This window comes from Notamacropus eugenii, chromosome 3 (assembly GCF_028372415.1).
Source record: "Notamacropus eugenii isolate mMacEug1 chromosome 3, mMacEug1.pri_v2, whole genome shotgun sequence".
Taxonomy (NCBI): domain Eukaryota; kingdom Metazoa; phylum Chordata; class Mammalia; order Diprotodontia; family Macropodidae; genus Notamacropus; species Notamacropus eugenii.
Genome location: NC_092874.1, coordinates 110,020,465 through 110,041,387, shown reverse-complemented (window position 1 = coordinate 110,041,387; position 20,923 = coordinate 110,020,465). Strand labels below are relative to the sequence as shown.

Below are 20,923 nucleotides of genomic sequence, written 5' to 3'. Positions count from 1 at the left end.
GTTCACCATCATTCATTATCCTGTCCATTTTCTTTAGCTGCTCTGACCATTTTTGTCACTCATTCCCTCCTGGCCTATGTTCATATGTCTCTGCCAGTGCTCTTTCCTATGATAAGTTTTTAAAAGCTACAATCTCCCCTTCTACAAGTTTTCCCACATACATTACAACAGAGAAAAATCATTCCCATTATATCCTTGAAGTGCTTGGACTCTTTAATAGGCTTGGGGTATGAAAGGGTTGGGAGTCCCATGGTCATGGACAAGAGAGCCCTAGAGAATGTTGGTAATTTCTCATCAATCCTGACTTCTCCAAATTAACTAAATCAAAGCTCCTATAACTATCATGTCTCCTATAACTATAAAGCTCCAGGACCTTTGAGATGAGCCTTTTTGGAAAGAGGGGAGTGCTTTTACTTTACATTTATTTTACATTGACTTCTTCTCCTCCTAAACAATGACTTCCTTGAAAACCCCCACCCCCCCACCCCTACCCTCCACCCTGGCATTTCTACAAAGCAATGTCTGCTCAGGTTTGGTATTGTGGAACAGTTACTTACATCAGGAAGGAAAAAGGGGTCACTCTGGAGAAGGAGAACGGCCAAATCACTTTGGGTGAGTACAGAAAGATCATGCTTTTTCAGGATTTTGACGTTCTTTTCTGAATGAATTTCATGGGAGTATTTACAATAATTTCTGAAAAGAAAAAAAAAACAGAAAATCATCTTAGTAGTGGTAGTAGTAACAACAGCAGCAGCAGCTAAGATTTATGTAACATTTACAAGGCAGGCACAGGGCTAAGCAACTTTACAAATACAATAAACTTGGAGAGTAGGGGATATTATCATCCTCATTTTGCAGTTGAGGAAACTGAGGCAAACAGAGGTCAAATAACTTGTCCAAGGTTATACATTTAGTTATAATATATCAATAGTTCCACCTCTGTCATATGAAGCCCACAAAGCAGATATGTCAGAGAAAGTTTAAGAGCTCAAGACCATCTGGCTCCTTGAGGACTTCTACCACAGGATGACTTTGCTTTGAGGAAATCCTGTAAAAATCCAATTTACAAAACAGATAGGATCTGGAGATGAAAGGAGAAGGTGAAAGTATATATACTTTTTAGATCACAGAAGAAATCACATTCCATTTATAAAGAAAGGACTCCCTAAAATAACATCTTCCCAACTGGAAATAAGGAGCCGTTGGAATTTATTAAAGAGGAAAGGGTGACATGCTTTTAAGAAAAATCACTTCAGTGGGTTAATGAAAGATGGAACTGAACCTATGACTCAGTTGCTCAAGATTAGGGACATGGCTTAAGGCTATACTCACAGCAAGTAAATACTGGATGAATCAAACCTTGGGATTTTCCTTTTGACTGCAATTACCTGTCCCAGCGGACAACCACTAACTACTGGTATCTTATTTTAGGCAAGTCCTCACTAACAGGAAGTTTCATGTGGGGAGACATCTTGTTTTTTCTAACTTTTGTATCTCCTTTGCATCTTTGAGTCCCTACTACAAGGGATCTCCATGTAGAAGGTGACTTAGTTAAGTGACGAATTAGGCCAAAGTCATAACCTCTCTCAGGACTTCAATGACCTCTTCTGTGAAATCAAAAGTTTGGACTAGGTACCTCTGAGTAGCTCTAACATTGTGGGACTTCAGGATCCTTGTACTTAATAACTAATTATCAAATTAGGACCAAGGTTTTTTCCCTTTTCTACTCCCCCTCATTGAGAAATTGAGGTTGATACTGAGAGGGATTTGTCCAAAAGGTAAAGTTAGTATACCCAAAGGGTTATAAAACTGTACATACCCTTTGACCCAGACTTCTAAGTCTGTGTCCCAAAAACAAATGGGAAAAGGACCCACATGTTCAAAAATATTTACAGCAGCTCTTTTTGTGGTGGCCAAGAACTGGAAATTGAGAGGATGCCCATCAATTGGGGAATGGCTGAACAAGTTGTGGTATATGAATGGAATGGAAGACTATTGTTCTATAAGAACGTGATAAAACATGACAGAATATGTTCTATTAAGAAATGATCAAAAAAAAAAAATCCCAATGGTGGTTCTCAAGGCAAAATGCCTTCCACACTCAGAGAGAGAAATATGGAAGTCACTCACATAATGTAACAGATCATGTTTGTGTATGTGTATGTGTTTGTGTATCATGTTCTGATTTGTTATACGATTTCTTTCATTTACCTTAGTCTGACTACATAGCATGACTATAGTGAAAATATACTCAATAGGAAAGTATATGTAGAATCTATACAGAATTGTATGCAGTCGTGGGGAGGGAAGGGGGGAGTGGGGGGTAGGTGGGGGGGATAAAATCACAATTGTATGGCAGTGATTGTTAAACATTAAAAAATTAAAAAATTAAAAAAATTAAAAAATTTAAAAAAAATTTAAAAAAAAAAAAGAAATGATAAGCAAGCAGATTTCAGAAAAACCTGGAAAAACTTCATGACATGAACTGATGCTGAGTGAAGTGAGCAGAACCGGGAGAACATTGCATACAGTAACAGCCACGCTGCACGATGATCACCTCTGATAGACTTAGCTCTTCTCAGCAATGCAAGGATCTAAGACGGTAACTCCAAAAGACTCCAATGGAAAATGCTATCCACATGCAGAGAAAGAACTGTGGAGTCTGAATACAGAAGGACGTATTTGTTTTTTGTTTCGGTTTTGTTTCTTCTTTCTTGGGGTTCCTCCTATTAGTTCTAATTCTTCTTTACATTGTAACTAATGTGAAAATGTTTAATATGAATGTATAATTAGAGCCTATGTCAAATTGCACACTGTCTTGGGAGTAGGAGAGAGAGGGAGAGAAAATTTAAAACTCAAAATCTTATGGAAATGAATGTTGAAAACTAAAAATAAATTAATTATTTTGGGAGAAAAAAAGGTAGGGTTAAGTGAGTTGATAGATTCCAGCCTACTATGTCTTACTCAGACAGGTCTGGGAAAATGTGGATTCTCTCTTTTGTCAGACAAGTGATATTGATACACAACAGTGATCAGTCATGTCCCCCAGGCCCTCATTTGAATAAGCCCACTTCTCATTATAATATTCATTCATCTCATTACTTGTTAACTAACTGGAGTGGATTTCCACCCTCAGGTGTACCCCTTTTTCCAAAGGCTATATAAGTATGGAAGGTTTCACAGGTTAGGTCTCTTTGGTCACAAAGAGGACAAATGAGCCCTTTTTATTAATGTACTTCCCAGCAGTGGTTGATAAAATTGATTGTAATTTACCTGGAAACTGTGTCTTGAAAATTTTTACTCCAGACAGTATAAAATAAATGCATTAGATTGCAAAGGAAATCAATTATATTGACAAGTAGTTATAAAACTACTTAAACTTTTTGGTTGTTTTTTTTCTATTTGGTTCGTGTTCTCTTTTGCAGCATGGCTATTATGGAAATGTTTTGCATGACTGCACATGTACAATTTATATCAAAGGGCCAGCCTGCTGAATTTGGAACTCAAAACTTTAAAATAAATACATTTTTTTTGTTGTTTTTAAAAAGAGCCTATTACATGCCACCAGACACTAAAAATACAAAAAGCAAATGCTAAACATTCTCTGCCTCCAAGGAACTTATATTCTATCCATCAGTCAGTAAGTATTTATTAAGTTTCTACTATGTGTCAAGCACACTTGACACATAAAGATCAGGTACATATACAATGCAAGGTGATAGGAAACAGGAAATGGGGAGGAGAGCTCTCATGTAAGGGACATCTCCTGAAGAAAGAGGGAGATTCAGTACTTAGGGAGGGCCTTCCAGCACAGGCCAGTTGGCTGGATCAGAAAGTGAATGAAGGGGAGTGATATGTAATGAGTATGAAAAGTAGGCTGGAGCCAGATTGGGAAGGGTGTTAAATTCCAGGAAAAAAAAGTCTGTATTTTATCCTGGAGGCAACAAGGACCCATCAGAGTTTATTGAAAGTGATCAGGCTTTAGGAGTATGGCTTTGGCAGCTATGCAGAGGGTGATATGGAGAGGAGAGGCTGAATGCAGGGAACCAACTGGGGTACCTGAAACAGGGGCCACTAAACCATACATGAAGAACCCTGCAGGTCACATAATTGCTGTAGAAAACCACAAGTTTACCTATTTCTTATATTTATTTATTGATATTATTAAACATTTCCCAATTGCATTTTAATATGATTCAGGCAGCACTGGAGGGGAGTGCTGTGGACTGTGTTTATTGTACACCATTATTTAGAGCTGATGAGGTCCCCTAATTAGGGTGGTGGCTATGTTGGCAGGAAGAAAGGATGAATATTGTGGGGGTATAATTTAGGTTTCTATAAGTCTTCCCCAACTCTCCTAAATTCCAGTGCCTTTTCTTTGTTAATTACTTCCAATTTATCCTTTATTTAGCTCGCTTTATATGTATTTATTCGCATGTTATCTCCATTAGACTATAAGCTCCATGAGGGTAGGGGCTGTCTTTTGCCTCTTTTTGTATCCATGGTACTTGGCAAAGGGCCTGAAATATAGCAGGCACTTAATAAAATGTTTGTTGAATGACTTTTATAGATCTGACAAGACTTGACAATTAATTGGATGTATGAGGAGTAGGGACAGAGGAATCAAAGATGACTCAAGAGTTGCCAACTTACACAAACAAAAGGTTTTCAAAAGAAAAGAGGAAAGTTGGAAGGAACAGGATTTGCAGAAAGGGAGAATATAAATTCTGTTATAAACATATGAAGCTTGATATATGTGTGAGCATCCAGCTTGAAGCTCAAGAAAGAATCTAATAATTCTTGGTATCTCATGAAAGCATCAATTTCTATTGAGGAAATTTATTGTTCTATTATATTAGTAATCAATTATTTAAAAAGCTTTTTCTTTTTATTTCCTCCTTCAGGGATCAGCCCCTGTAGGTCTCTGTATTTCTCTTCTCTCTCTCTTTCTCTCTCCTCTCTGAAGCCAGTCTCTGAAGGACAAGGCTGATAAATTAAGATTGCCCAGATCCTTGGGGAACATGCTACTTGATCTTGGGCAAGACTACCGAACTAGGAAATTGTACTTCTGTTAGAGTATACACAGAATCTAATCGAGGTGAATTCCAACCCCAAAGCATCAAGTCTATGCCCTGGTACATCCCTTCCTCACGGAAATTTAGGGTGACCCAGCTCATGGAGGAGAAAACAAACCAGAGAGGTCTGGGTGAAGATGGACTCCTCTATCAAGATTGCTGGAGGTGGCTGAATCCCCTGATCAAGCCATGTTCTCAGTAAGAGGAGATGAAGATTGTTAGCCCACCTCCTCATTTAAAAGTCCACTCCCTTATTAATTGTTCACCAATCAGGGTTGATTTCTCCTGAAGGGGCATTCTCTTTCATGCCCATTCAATGCTTATTTAAGACATTCAGTGTCTCCATTAGGTGTCTTTGGTTACAAAGAGGAACCACTGACCATCAATTTATTGCTTATCACCTGGTCTAACCAATAAACTGATGATTAATTACCCAGAAACTCTGTCTCTCAGGCTTTTCATCACTTGTTTCACTATCTAGTCTGTAACATATGATATTTATTAACTACTTTCTCCTCTAAGATACTTATTCTCCTCTTTCCTCCAGAGCTTTTCTTTCAATTGTTTTCTTTTTAACTTTAGTTTCATTTCTTCTACACAAGTAGATAAGTTGCACAATGGGTAGAGCACTAATCTTGGAATCAGGAAGATTCATCTTCATGAGTTCAAATCCAGCCTCAGATATTTACAATCTGTGTGACCCAAGGCAAGTCACTTAACCCTGTTTACCTTGGTGTCCTTATCTATAAAATGAGTTGGAGAAGGAAATGGCAAACCATTCTATGTATATAGATAGAATGAAAAAGTGTGACTCAGAAACAAAAAAGGAGTCATTTAATTTCAATTCAACAAACATTTCTGGAGGGCCTGGTCAGTACAAATCACTGCTAGGGACTCAGCATTCAAAGATGAAAAGTTTCACAAGCAATAAGCAAACCTGGACCACCTGTCCAGGTCCCAGTCACAAGTTACTGACACCCCAAATCGAGGAGAACAGGCTTGCAGAAATCCAGCAAAAACAAAAAGAAGAGAAAGCAAACATAAACAAAGGCAGGTATTTTAAAAGAGAAGAAAAAGTACAAAAAGACCCACCAGAATGTCCAAGAGACAGCCTAAATTTATAATGCTGTTGAGGAAAGTTGAGTCTGTCCCAAACAGAGCTGTTAACAGCAGAACGTGGTGGTTCAGTCATTTTTCAGTCTTACTCGACCCCCCATGACCCCATTTAGGGTTTTCTTGGCAAAGATACCGGAGTGTTTGCCACTTCCTTCCCCAGATCATTTTAAAAATGAGGAAACTGAGGCAAACAGGGTTAAATGACTTGCCCAGGGTCCCACAGCTAGTAAGTAAGGAGAGCATCCCTGCCAAGGCAAAGACAAAAGCTAAAAACCACCCCCCTGGATTTCATAACTCATGAAAATGAGTCTTCTTGATGACACGCCCAGTGCTCTATCCACTGTGCAACCTAGCTGCCTCTCAAGGGGAAATGAAACAAGAGTGACCCCATTTGGGGTTTTCTCATTAATTTTAGATGTCCAAGGACCATCCATCAGACGGTCAATCAGGTATTTATTAGCACCTGCTATGGACCAAGAGCTGACATGTCTGGTTTGAAATGTCCAATAAGCAGTTCAAATATGAAAATTCACTTTACTTCTTGACTCCATCTCAAATCAAACCTCCCCCATCGTTTTTTTTTTCATTTCTCAGTTTTCTCTTGCCCACAATCATCACCTATGTGTGTGTTTTCAGCTTTTGTGGATACTTTGTTCCGCTGTGAGGAAGCCTGGGCGACACAACAGATGGAGTGCTGGGCCTGGAGTCAGGAAGACTCCTCTTCATGAGTTCAAATCCAGCCTTCTCATCCTTAGCATAGTACCTGGCACATACTAAGGGCTTAAATAAATGCTTGTTGACGGACTGATTCTATAGTCCAGTCAACCTGGCCTTTGGACTATTTTTTCACATACCTTAGAAGTTTCCTTCAACACTCAATTCAAGCCCCACCTTCTTCTACATGAAACCTTTCCTGATTCCCACCCCTCCCCCCTGCTCCCACTACTAATATCCTCCTCCACAAATCACCTTTATATGGGTTTTGTATATATTTTGTATACACCTCTATGTGTACACATTATCTCCCTCAATTTAATTTAAGATCCTTGACAGAGGCATGTTTTCACCTTTGGCTTTGTATCTCCAGTGCTTACCCATACAACAGGCACTTAATAAATGCTTGTTGCTAAATGGACAGATTGTTTTTTTCAGAAGCATCAAAGTGCAGCTAGCTCATTCAATTCAATTTGGCATACATTTATTTATTAAGCTCCTACTATGTGCTAATCATGGAGGAAAAGGAGGAGGAAGAGGAGAAGCATTAGAAGCAGAAGAGGAAAAGGAGGAGAGCTTACTGGAAAGGAATTTTCCACACATACACACAAATTAGAAAACACTGTATATACACACACAAAATAACACAAAATCTATCAAGTGGGAAAGAGTGCCAGTAACTGGGGGAATTGAGAAAGGTCTCACTGCTAGGACTTGGCACCTGAGATGGGCTTTAAGGGAAGATAAGGATTTTTCAAGGTGGAAAGCGAGGAGGGACAGCATGCTGGATGACATGGGAGACCATCCCTGCAAAGGCAAAAACCAAAGCTAAAAACAGCCCAAGGAACACACATTCATTGGGAGATATAACAAGCCAAAAAAAGGAGAAATAACAAAATCGTACCTTTCTTTGGCCAGGGAATGCTCTATCGTGGGGAAAAATGCTCTATTTTCTGTGTGCAAATATTTTTTCCTTTATGAAAACAGGAGTTCAGCAAGGGAAGGGGTTCTGATTACTCAATGATTAATCATATACCGGTAGGGGCAAGTAGGAGCCCAGAAGGGAAGAGGACTCTTTGCTCACAGGCCCCAGAATGTGTCTGTTATCTTAGCTCTCAGGGAATTGGAGAGTCTCTGACATAAGAACTTGGTAGTAGATTCCAGAGCTTGGGTTTGGCTCCAGAAAACAGCCTGGGGGTCTCTAAGCTTAGAAGAAGAGATCATGGCAGCCTACACCCCATGGAACCAGTCATCAGACATCTGCAGAAGAGAGGACAGGGTTGAAAAGCTAACTTAGCCATAACAGAACTAACTCACTCTTACATCCTTTACTTCAGACAAACCAAGTAGCCACACCAGGACAGTGGTAAAAAAAGCTTCCAAGCACCAGAGCCATTGACCTCTACCAGAGGGTGCAACTGACAATAATAGCCAAGGTCAGTGCAGAAAAGTCCAAGGGAAGACATTTGGGGATGCATCCAGTGCACAAAGTCAGGATGGCTTGTGGACGCTAGATCACTACTTGTTAGAATCAAGCTTTGAGAGGAAGATCCATGCAACAGGCACCTATTAAGCACCTTCTCTGTGACAAGCAATGTGTGTCAAGTGCCTTCCAAGTACTATCTCATCAAAGGTAGATTAGATGACCACAAGGGGTCTTTCCAGGTCTGCAGTTCTAATTCTATTTTTCTATGACTTCCATAAGTTCATGGCTATCAAGTCCATAGGATGCTTTCTGGAGCCACACTGAACTTTCAAACCAAGGCTATGGAAATCGACCACCAAATTCTTATTTCAGAGATTCTCAACTCCCTGAGAACTAAGATAGGAGACACACTCTGGGGCCAATGAACAAGAGACTCCTCTTTCTATCTGGGCTCCTATTTGCTTCCCTATAGGTATATGACTAATCATTGAGCAGTCAATAAAGTGCTTGCACACCAGAAGACCAGAAACACCTGGAGGGGGAGGAGCTTACCCTCTTCATACACTTTTTTCATATATAGAACTACATAGAGAAAAATCGGATTATTTTACTAGGGTTAAACAATCTAAAACAACCCTGCCAAACTAAAATCTACACTAAATCTTAAAAGTAAATCCACATTACCTAAAATCTTAAGAGTTTAACCAAGCAGCTAATTCTAAGCACAAAAACACACACACACACACACACACACACACACACAAAACAAGAAAAAGCACAGGCAGGCAGGAGAGGCAAAAAAAGTAACAGAGACTACAATCTAGTTACAGGTAAACCCGCATAAGGAACCAAATTACCAGCTGCTGCTCAGACGAGTGGACAGGTTGAAGGTCCTAGAGTCAGGACACATGGGAGCCAGTCCTGCCTCTGATATATGATGAGGGGGAAGGCAGGGAGACCCTAAGTAACTGGCTTAACCTTAAACTGCCCCAGGTAAGTTGCTAAGTCTCTAGACTGCTGAGAAGTTTAGGATCTGCCTAGGTAGAGGGAGTTTCCTTATTCAGAAGTTTTGAGCACCAACTGAAATCACAGATCCAGACCAAAAACAAAATAAAACAAAAACCCACCTACTAAGATCTCAGTCAGAAAACAAAGCTTTACTGATGTGTCACACGTTGTGCAGAGCACTGGGTGTACAAAGAAAAAGACCCTGTACCTCAAAAAGTGTACACTTCAGTAAAGGAGACAGCATAGATACCATCTTTGTGACCCTAGACAAATCACTGGGCCTCAGTGTCCTTATTCTATAAAATGAGGGGACTGGACCAGTTGGTCTCTGAGGTCCCTTACAGCTTTGGAGCTACGATTTTTGTGGTTGTCATGTATGTATGTAACATGTATGTTACATACACACTGTATGTAACCCCATTGGAGGTTTTCTTGGCAAAGATGCTTGAGTGGATTGCCATTTCCTTCTCCAGTTCATTTTACAGATGAGGAAACTGAAGCACACAGGGGTTGAGTGACTTGAACAGGATGTACCTAAGGTGAATTTTAGTGTATGTAAGGTAGATTTTAGCATATGTAAAGTAAATTTTTGTCATTCTTTCTTAGACTTCGTTTCATTTCATTTCTCAGAGTTCAGCAGTTAACAATCTCTTGTTCCCAGGTATTGGATATGAATTCTTACAATTATGGTTCAAAATATCTCCACCACACTTGTGCAGTTATATAATGACAAATAATATGAACATCCACTGCAGCTGCACCATGAGATACAGGGGTGAGGTAATATAACCTTGTGGGACTATTTCTGGCAATATGCCTTTTTTGTCTGTTGGCCTATAAAATAGGTGGTCATTGGTCAGTGAATGGGGAACTTTAGGATTGAATGTACAAGCTGGGATGCTGTGTGTGCCTCATCTGGCCCTCACTGAGGCTTGAGAGGATTTAGGGGAAGCACAAGCTGTGTGCCTGTCTTAACTGACTCCATTCAGACATAGGGGTAGTTGCCCCCTCTTCTCACTAGCCTCTGCGAGAAGGGTGATTAGGGAATACTGTAGGAGTTTGTGCTCTCATTATCAGTAATACTCTTCTGAGAAAACTAGACTAAAATAAAGTAAGATTATTAACCCCTTCTTAGTGTCTTTCCTGTCTGACCAGATCAAGAGTGAACCTGTGCTAGTAGTCCTCCTGTATGCTGTGTTTATCTGTCTTACACAGGGTTACACAGCCAGTAAGTATCTGAAGCTGGATTTGAACATGGATCTTCCTGATTCCAGGTCCAGTACCCTATACATTGTACCGCCAACTACATCACAGATCTATGATGCTATGGTCCTCTAACAGCTCTGTGCCTCAATTTCATCATCTGTAAAATGACAGGTGGAGAACGATGGTCTCTAAGAACCTTTCCAGCTTTCAATCTATGAGCCAATGCAAGCTGGCACCTGCTCTGCAGTTTGTGTCTTAGTTATCTAGGATGCTGAGTGACTAAGTGACATTCCCAGGCTGACAGAGTAACTATGTGTCAGAAGCAGACCTTGAACCCAGCCTTTCCTGACTCCAAAACCAATTTTCTATCCAACTGCCATGCTGCTTCTTGGTTCTTTGGGACCACTGACAAAATGGATGAGCAACTAAATCAATTTTGAAAAGTGGGAGAAAACATACAAATCAAGAAAATGAGGAATGGAAAAGTATTCTATTCAGCTAATTTGGTCCTTCAATATTCAGGAATCCATGATCTCATGGCTATGAGCACTCCTGGCACCAATGAAGACCACAACCTTTCCCAGGCTTTAGGAAAAGGTCTTCCTCAGCAGCTGTGGAGAACAAAATTCAGCATCCAGCGGTCAACCCTCTGGTGATAAACCTCTCTAAACTCATCCTTCAACAATGGCCAGGGTGCATGTAAGTCCCTCCTTTACAGCTTTTTAGGATTCATCAGTTTTTGCTAGGCTTTGCTACAGCCCCCAAAAGAGAATAAAGATTTTAAAACTAAGTCCAACATTAGTCTCAGCTACATGGTAAGAAATATAGTAACTAAGTGGAGATGAAACCCAAACTTAACAAATTGATGCAGGAAGACTAATAAGAAATAGGAAAAAGTTAATAACAAATTACCGCCCCTCATCCCCAAGCACTTTATCCTGGATAATTTTTCCAAACTTAAAAAAAACTAATGTTGTATAAACTGTTATAAAATACAGAAAAGAACTCTAGATTACCCAGTTTAGTTTAGAAAACAATTACAGTTTTAAAATCCCACTGCCTAATACGGACACCAAAAAAATTAATTCTACTACTATCTCACTTCATTTTAACATACAGAATACAACACAGAATTAATCTACTTTGACCAATTACAGTCAGTGCCTCAGAATGGAAAACACCCAATAGAATTCATTCCATTATATTAGTCTTAGTGTTTTTCCTTTTAATCACCTCCCAGAAAGTATTTTATAAAATTTAATATCTATTTTATCAAAACTCCTAAAATTTGTGTACAAGAGGATTTATTTTCATACATTAGTTGGTTTGCAGGAGGACATGGGAAATAGTCACACAGGATGAAAAGGCACAGATAACTTGGAGGGACTGTTTGCTCTGGTAAGATCACAGACGTGTGGTGCTGTCTAATAATAAACCATTTAAGGGGCACTTAACAGGTCTGCAAAGTGCTTTACAGGAACACTGTTTTTACACTTCAAGTCCCAGCTAAGATCCTGCCTTCTACAAGAACCCTCTCTTGATCACCCTTACGGCTAAGTAAGGCCTTTTCTCTGTTCATTACCTCCAGTCTACCTTGCATTATGTCTTGCTTATACATAGCTGTTTACAGGATGTTTCTGCTGTTTGGTCCCAGCCTAACCAGGATCCTGAAGGCATAGATTTAGATTTAGGAAGGACCTTGGCTATAGTCTAATTTTGGAGATAAGGCCCAGAGGAGTTTCAGTGACTTGCTACAGGTTAAACAAAGCATCTGAGGCAGCATTTGAACATGGGTTCACTGAAGCCTAGGGTACATTTTCCACTGTACTATTATACCACCTCTCACTCATTACTAGCTGTATGACCTTGGACAACACACAACTTCTCCGAACCTCAGATTCCTTATCTATAGAATGAAGAGAATTTTCCCTGCCTTATTTATCTTCATAAGGCACCCCCCGGACTTAGTGAGAGGTCATGAGTAAGTCACTTAAATTCTCTTGTCTTTAGATTATTCATCTATAAAATGAGGATAATAATACCAGTGTAACCTGTTGCTGTGGGTAGTGTTCTGGGCCTGGAGTGAGGAATTCTCAACTGGTCTCAAGACACTTACTAGCTGTGGGACCTTGGGCAAGCCACTTAACCCTGTCTGCCTCAGTTTTCTCATCTATAAAATGAGCTGGAGAAGGAAATGGCAAACCTCTTCAAGTACATATTGCTCAAAAACAGGACGTGATAATCCCCCAATATGGTCAGCTCTCATCTGTTCCCTGTACAGTGTTCAGTTCTGGGGGACATATTTTGGAAAGGATACTGTAATGCCAGAAGGTTTTTGAAGGAGTGCAACCAGCAGGGTGGAGGTCCTTCAGCTTATGTCATATAAGGATTATTTAAATGAACTGAGGATACTTAGCCTAGAGAAGACAGGATGTGAAGATGGCCTTCTTCAAGTATTTCAAAGGCTCTCACGTGGCAGATGATGATAAAGATGAAAATAATAATGAGGAGAAAAAGACAAGGAGACTGTGAGTCCATTAAGGGCAGAGACTGTCTTTTGTCTCTTTTTTTGTATCCTTAATACCTTGCACATAGTAAGGACTTAATGTTTACTGACTAATAACAAAAGCTAGCACTTTAAAAGCACCTACTTTGCGAGCAGAACCAGGAGAACACTGAACACGGTTACAGCAATACTGCACAATAATCAACTGTAAATGACTTAGTTATTCCTAGCAATACAAAGATCCAAGACAATTCTGAAGGACCTAAGGATGAAAAATGCTGTCCACCTCCAGAGAAAGAACTGATGGAGCCTGAATACAGATCAAAACATACTATTTTTCACTTTTTTTCCATGGTTTTTTTTTCTTTTGGTCTGCATGTTCTTTCACAACATGACTAATCATGTTTTACATGACTGCACACATATAATCTATATCAAATAGCTTACTGTCTCTGAGGGAAGAAGTAATGGGGGAGAAAATCTGGAAAGCAAATTTTTTTTTATTAATTTGTTTTCAGTTTTCAACAATCACTTCCATAAGTTTTAAATTTTCTCCCCCTCCCTCCATGTAATGGCATGCAATCTTATATGGGTTCTACACATATATCCTTATTAAATACATTTTCACATTAGTCATGTTGCATAGAAGAATTAAAACTAAAACAAAACATAACACAAGAGAAAACAGTCTGCTTTATTCTGCATTCGGACTCCATAGTTCTTTTTCTCCATAGTTCATGTGAATGGCATTTTACATCATTAATCCTTTGGGAATGTTTTAGGTCCTTGAATTGCTGTGAAGGGCTTACTCTATCAGAAACAGTACTTGCACCCTGTAGCTCTTACTGTGTACAACGATCTCCTGGTTCTGCTCATTTCCCTCAGCATCAGTTCATTTAAGTCTTTCCAGATTTTTCTGAAGTCTGACTGCTCATCATTTCTTCTAGCACAATAGTATTCCATCAGAGGAATGCAAAATATTTAAAAAATGAATGTTAAAAATTGTCTTTACATGTAGCTGGGAAAAAATATTATAAAAAAAAGAGAGAAAATAATGCTAGCCTTTAAAAAAAGCACCTACTTTGTGCCAAACACTTTTAAAATGTTATACTTCATTTGATCCTTACAACCCTGGAAAGTAAGTACCACTGTTATCCCCATTTTACAACTGAAGAAACTGAGGCAAACAGAGGTTAAGTGGCTGGATTTGAACTCAGGTTTTCCTGACTCCAAGCCCAGCACTCTCTCCAGTGGGCTAAGATGGATTAGACAGGGTTTGCTTGGTCCCAGGAAGAACTAGGAGCAACGGGCAAAAATGTTTAAGAGGCAACAAGAAAATCTTAATTGTTAAAGCTATCTAAAATGGAATGGCCAGCCTGTCTTAAGATGTAGTAGGTTTGCTTTACCAGAGTCTTCAAGTAAAGGGAGGGTGGCCACTTATTCAACATGACGTAGAACTGAACTGAAATATTAAAAAACATATATTTACATTTATAAAAGCACAAATTCACTGAGGCATATATAGACAAGTTTATACAGACAGATATAGATATATACAGATATGTTGTGGACATACACATCCCACCCAATGGTCTATTCCCTCCACACCGCTTGAACTTCCTGAGAACATGACCTGGGTGGCTATCTCCACTCCCTTTGGAATAACAATGCTAGAGCCATATTGTCCTGATTGGTACATCATCCAGTGCATGACCCCTCTATCTGGGTTGCCTTGGACCATGCTTCCTATCCTACGTAATCATTCATCCGGCATACTGTCTTGTCATTGGCCCTGCCAACACTGGTTCTAGAAAGAGTAACCAAATCAATACTGCCCCAAAGGCGACACTCATCTTCCCTGTGGCTTCTTAAACCAAACTATCTATCCCATAACATCGCAGCACACACCTTTACCCGGCTAGAAGGGAAGTTCCTTGAGGCCAGGGGCTATCTTGTTTTGGATTTATATGCCCAGCAGGAAGGGCAGGGTTTGGTAAATTGTAACTGCTTAAAAAGTGATTTTCGGTCATCCATTTGTCATGTAAATGCTGTTTTCAAATATACACAGTCAAGAGTAGGACATTTTTCTGGAGGTTTCTCAGTCTTTCCATGCCAGACCTAAGTGAAAAGACAGCAAAAACCAGAAGAAAGGACAAAGTTAAAAAAAAAATCTTGCTAGGCCCTATAACACTTGCGTCAATCTTCGCAGAGACAGGTTTGTCGTAACAGCCAACAAAAACGTCTGAGCCTTTTCAAACACTGGCTCATTAACCAACAAAGCAGAGATTTTTTCTGCAGAGAATTTTTGGTCTTACCAAAGGAAGGCCTCAATGGGCAAGAAGAGGCCAGGCAGGGACAATTTGCAAACTGTTATGATGCCAAAGTTATTTTTATTAAGATTAGGTTTTGTTTTTATTTGTTGACAACTTTTAGGGTTTTAAGGAAGTGGACACTTATTTTACCATCGGATGATTTTTTTCTCTGCCCATTCCTGAAGGGCACATTTGAACAAGGGAGGCAATGCAGTATTCGAGAATGGACAGTGTCATGGGAGTTTTACCTCTGACTCTCTTTATAACTGAGGATGCTACCTCATCTTTCTAGGCCTCAGTTTCCTCATTTGTAAAATGAGGTAACTGAACTACACAATCCCTAAGATCTTTGTAATTTCCACTTCTAAAAGTCTGTGATTCATAGTTCTTTATAACTTTCTTACTTTAAATAATTAATTCCACAGTTCTCTCTCTCTCTCCCTTCCCCTCTATCTGTGTATATAAACACATACACACACAACCATTATCAACAAACAGAACAGAAGCAAAAGAAATACACATAACAATCTTTTCATCAAAATTGTGAATTTTCCTATTGACTAGAGAAATACAAATCAAAACAAAACTGAGGTATCAACTCATATCAATCAGACTGAATAAGACAAAAAAAGGGATAATGACAAATATTGGAAAAGATGGAGGAAAATTAGAACACCAATATACCGTTGGAGTTGTGAACTGATCCAACCATTCTGGAGGACAATTTGGAACTATACAAAAAGGGCTATAAAACCATGTATACTCTTTGGTCCAACAATAGCACTACTAGGTCTGTATCCCAAAGAGATCACAAAAAAGGGGAAAGGACCCACATGTACAAAAATACAGCAGCTCTTTTTGTGGTGGCAAAGAATTGGAAATTGAAGGGATGTCCATCAATTGAGGAAGGCTGAACAAGTTGTGGTATATGAATGGAATGGAAGACTGCTGTTCTATAAGAACATGATAGAACATGTTCTATAAGCAAGCAGAATTCAGAAAAACCTGGAAAAACTTCATGACATGAACTGATGCTGAGTGAAGTGAGCAGAACCAGGAGAACACTGTACACAGAACAGCCACACTGGGGCTGCACAAAGTCAGCGCAATGACTGAATTTGATAAGACTTAGCTCTTCTCAGTAATGCAAAGATCTAAGACAATTCATGAAGGAAACACTATCCACATCTAGAGAAAGAACTATGAAGGCTGAATGTACATCAAAGCATCCTAATTTCTCTCTTTTATTTTCTTTCTTGTGATTTTTCCCTTTTGTTCTGATTCTTCTTTCATACCATGACTAATGTGGAAATATGTTTAATATTATTATACACGTATAGCTTATATCAAATTGCATGCCATCTGGGGGAGGGGAAAGGGGGGGAATTGGAACTCAAAATGTTATAAAAGTGAAAGCTGAAAACTAAAAATAAATTTTAAAAAACCCAAAGATGTGAATTTTCTCTCAACAGAAACATGAGGAAATAGCATGTTTTTGCAAGGTTCTATTTTCTTCTATGATGAAGAGAATGTCAGCAGGTCAGAGGTATGAGTCATCAACATAACCAAATGACATTCACTGAAGAATTTACTAGGCATAAGACATTATACACACGGTTGATATAAGAGTTGTAAAACAGTCACTGCTCTCAAAGAATTTACAATCTAGGGGTAAAAGATGGGACAGAAACAAAAGCATATAAAACACCATAAAAAAACTTATTTATGTTAAATACCAAACAAAATGCAGCAGGAGTTCAAAAGGAGGAATATTCCTATAAGGCTGAGAGGTGGGAAGGGGAACCGGGACAGGGAAGGGCTTGGGAGGTGGAGAGGAAGGAAGGAGGTGAGACTAGAGTTTATCCTTGAAGGGAAGGCATAGATTATCAGAAGCAGGGAGAGGGTGAGACATTTCAGGTATAAAGGAGAGCACAAAGACTGGGAGGCAGGAGTGCCCAAGGCACATTTGGGGGAACAAAGAGCAAAACAGTTTGGCCAGTATGGGCTTCGTATAGGGCAGAGGTGTCAAACAGGAGGCTCAGAGGTCTGAGACCCACAACATTTCCTATTGCAGGAGGGAACCAGATTATAATGTAATTTTATTATTTATTTTATTATTATGTATATTTTTATTGTAGGAGGGAACCAGATTAAAATGTAACTAATTTATTTTTTATTATTATTATTACTGTTATTTATTACAAGAGGGAACCAGATTAAAATATAATGGTCATCTTTCACATCTTTGGTCAGTAAAATAAAGCTTTAATGAGCTTGGAAAAACAAATTTAAAAACATAAAAACAAGTAATGCATAGATAATTTTAGCAAGTGGTTTCTAAGTCAATATGTAGCTGCAGAGATCGTTATGTACAGTTTAGTGGCCCCCTTTCTCTTTGACACCCGTGGCACAGGGGATGGTCAAGGAAAAGGTTGGAGAGTCATCCAGGGTTATATGGGGAGGGCCTTGCTTATCAGACTGTGTCTGCACCTCTGCCATGGGGAGCCATTAAAGATTTCTGAGCAGAGTGGGTAGTGACGTACAAATGTTTCAGAATGATTAACCTGTGGGCAATGAATGGAATAAACTGTAATGAGGAGATAATTGAAGACAGGGAGACCGCCAGCAGTATACTTCAATGGTCCAGACAATGGGTGATGGGAGCCTGAATTAGGAAAGTGGCTTCAGCAACAAATGGGAAAGATGGACACAAGATATTATAAAGAAAACCCCTAGATCAGGAATTCTTAACCTGAGGTCCCTAAATCCACAAGGCATGGATAGATTTCAGGGAGTCTGTGAACTTAGAGGAAAAAAATTATACATTTATTTTTAATAACCTTTAGTTTCTTTCATAACCTAAGGTATTTAATTTTATGCATTGAAAAACTTCATTCTGAAAGGGGGACCCATAGGTTTTATCAGAATGCCAAATCCACAACACAAAAAAAACTCACTTGCTGTACTGGGAGTTGTGAGCAAGTGAAAGAAAAAGAATCAGAAATAAAATAAGAAGAAGAATTGCATTTGTATAGCATTTTAAAGTTTGCAAATTATTATGTACCGTTGAGGTTTTGTTACCTGTTAGAATGATGATACATGTGACAAAAGGAGGTTGGTTTAGAGGGAAAGATGATGACATAGATTTGAGCTGTTGGTAGGATACTAGGTGCCCCCTTTTCCACCGGGCAGATAGGTGGAGAGACCGGCCCTGGGGCTTATCAGAGAAACAGAAGTAAATTTGGGTGAGAAAGCCACAGTGCTTCCCAGGAACACATGAGATCTCCACGGGGGAAAGAACAATGTGGAAGCAAAAATGGAAGACACAAAAGCTGCTTCAGGGACTAAGCTTTGGAGTACCACCTAACATACAGGAAGAGAGACAAAGAAGGGGCCCGGGTTACAGGAGGAAGCCAGAAGAGAATTCTAGCTGTAAGAAAGGATGAGCTGGTTGATTTACAAAAAACATGGAATGACTTTAATGAATTAATGAAAAGCAAGGAGCAAATGTACGAGAATGTGGTAGACGGTAACAGCAATGTTTGAAGAGTAACTGAACCCAGGTAACCGAAAAAAACAAAACAAAACAAAACCTAAAAAAAGGAATAACTGTGAATGATTAATCAATTCTGAGGATTATCACTAGTCAAAGCAACTCCAAAAGACCTACGACGGAAGATGAGATCCGCCTCCAGAGAAGGAGAGGATGCACAGAAGCACGAACAGTTATCCATCTAACATGTACATATACATTGTGTCAGAGGGTGGGCTTCTCTAGCGCGGTAACAAAAATAAATAAAGCCTCTAAAAAAAAGAATCCCGGGGGTGGCTGGCCCATCAGCACTGATAACCGGAACAAAGTTTCGGTGGTGATAAGAACTAAAGTAAAGGTAAAAGACTATGACAATGGGGGGCGGGGCACAATGGGAAGGAGGGGAGGCGGCCGGGTCCCGTTGGGGTTACGGATTTTTCAGAGGCAGAAGGCTGGGAGTGCGGGCTTTGGGGGCCAGACAGCAGAGTACGGACTGGGTGGACACGTCCGGCGGGGCCGCGGGACCTGGGCAAGGCGCCGGGGGAGTGCCCAGCCTCAGGCTTTTCTAATCCAGTCTGTCTCTCTGATAAACCCTGTTTCGGGGCCCATCCGCCCACAGGGCAGGGGATAGAAGGCACAAGTTTTTAAAATACTGAAAACAACTTGCAGCCAAGTTACACGTAAGCAGGAAGTGGAGGGCAGCAGTGTTCAAAGTAGAGGCTGTTCCGATGAGGGGCCAGATTAGCCGAATCCGGGCAGGGGGTGCGGGGGATGCGGAGGCGGGGGGTGGACGGGCCTGGACTTCCCGGGATGGGCTGGGAAAGGGAGGGGAGGGCTGGGAGAGAGGGGAATAGAAAGGAGGTGGGGGGACAGAAAGGAGGGAGAAATGCCAAGGGGGCGGGAATGGAAAGGAAGGGGACTTGAAGGGGAGGTGGATGAGGAGGGGGGACGGAAGGGAGAAGGAACAGAGGCGGCGGGGGAGGGATGGAGGCGAAGGGGGTGCAAGGCTTGGAGGGTGGGCGTGTGGGAGAAGGGAAGGGAGAGGGCCCGGGGGTCCGGGCCCCGGGGTCCGGCCGCGGCCGCGCTCACCTCTCGCGGCGGCACCTGCCCATCAGGTTGAGCTTGCAGAGGTGCAGGGCCTCGCAGGCGCCCCCGCACACGATGCGCCGGCACACCCGCACGCGGGTGGTCGCCAGCACCGTCGGGCCGGCGTCGCTGTCCTCGTCCAGGAGCACGAAGCGATCGGGGCCGGCTTCTCTCAGCACCTCCAGGAGCTGCGCCTCGGGCAGCTCGATGAAGCCGAGCAGCTTGCGGAGCTCCATGCGGCCCCCATGGGTGCACAGGACCTGGGTGAGGAAGCCGCACACGGCCGGGTCCGCCATGGCCAGCCCGGGCTCCGCGAGCGCAGCCGCCCAGGAAGCCGAGCGGACTCCGAATCGGGACTGCCGAGGCTGGGCTAGGGAAACGAAACTTAGAGCTCCGAGGGGGCGGGCCCAACCGGGGGCTCTGACTTTCCGGAAACGCCCCAGCCCGGGGCTGCCTCCTGGAGATTAGCTTCTAGTGGGAAAACTGCTGGTCTGGGAGCCCTCGATCGGGGACTTCCCTGGGGAGGCTCGGCAATTACCCCAGACTTTCACTGCCTTCCAGAACAGCTGGTGCGCAGGGCGAGAAAGCGAAGGAAAGAGGGGGAGCCCCTTTCCCCCGACCTCCTCCTCCTCCCTTCTCCAACTCCTGCCAGTTCTGCCTGGGAACAGCCCTCCCCCCCGGGCTTCTTACGTCGAGTCTCGGCTAGTCCAGAAATGAGCCCGGGCTGCGCCGTAGGACTAGCCCGCGGTGCTGGTCGCTGGCCCTGGGCTCCCTCCCACCCCGGGCCCCGGACTCTCCCCTTCCTCGCTCTGCATTTCTCTGCCCCCTACGTATGTCTGTAAGTTCCGTAAGTGGAAAGGATTGTTTTCATTCTTGGTGTAGCCGCCCACCGAGTCCGACGTTTAGTGGGCGCTTAATAAAAAAAAGGTTGATTTCCATTTT

The 20,923-nt window shown here is 41.3% G+C and overlaps 1 protein-coding gene across 5 annotated transcripts in view; it reads right to left on the bottom strand.

Moving 5' to 3' along the window:
- The window catches only part of ZC3HAV1 (zinc finger CCCH-type containing, antiviral 1), an 88,580-nt gene extending 68,137 nt beyond the window's left edge, over positions 1 to 20,443 (bottom strand). For 4 of the 5 annotated variants that reach the window (XM_072652587.1, XM_072652592.1, XM_072652589.1 and 1 more), the window contains exons 1-2: positions 19,985 to 20,365; positions 558 to 693 (exon numbers count right to left, since the gene is read on the bottom strand). In XM_072652587.1, the coding sequence (XP_072508688.1) occupies positions 558 to 693; positions 19,985 to 20,277 (429 nt within the window). In that variant the 5' untranslated portion in view covers positions 20,278 to 20,365. Of the gene's footprint in view, positions 1 to 557; positions 694 to 19,984 lie in introns of all 5 variants that reach the window. The other variant, XM_072652590.1, reaches the window with a different exon arrangement.
- Positions 20,444 to 20,923: the final 480 nt, after the last annotated feature.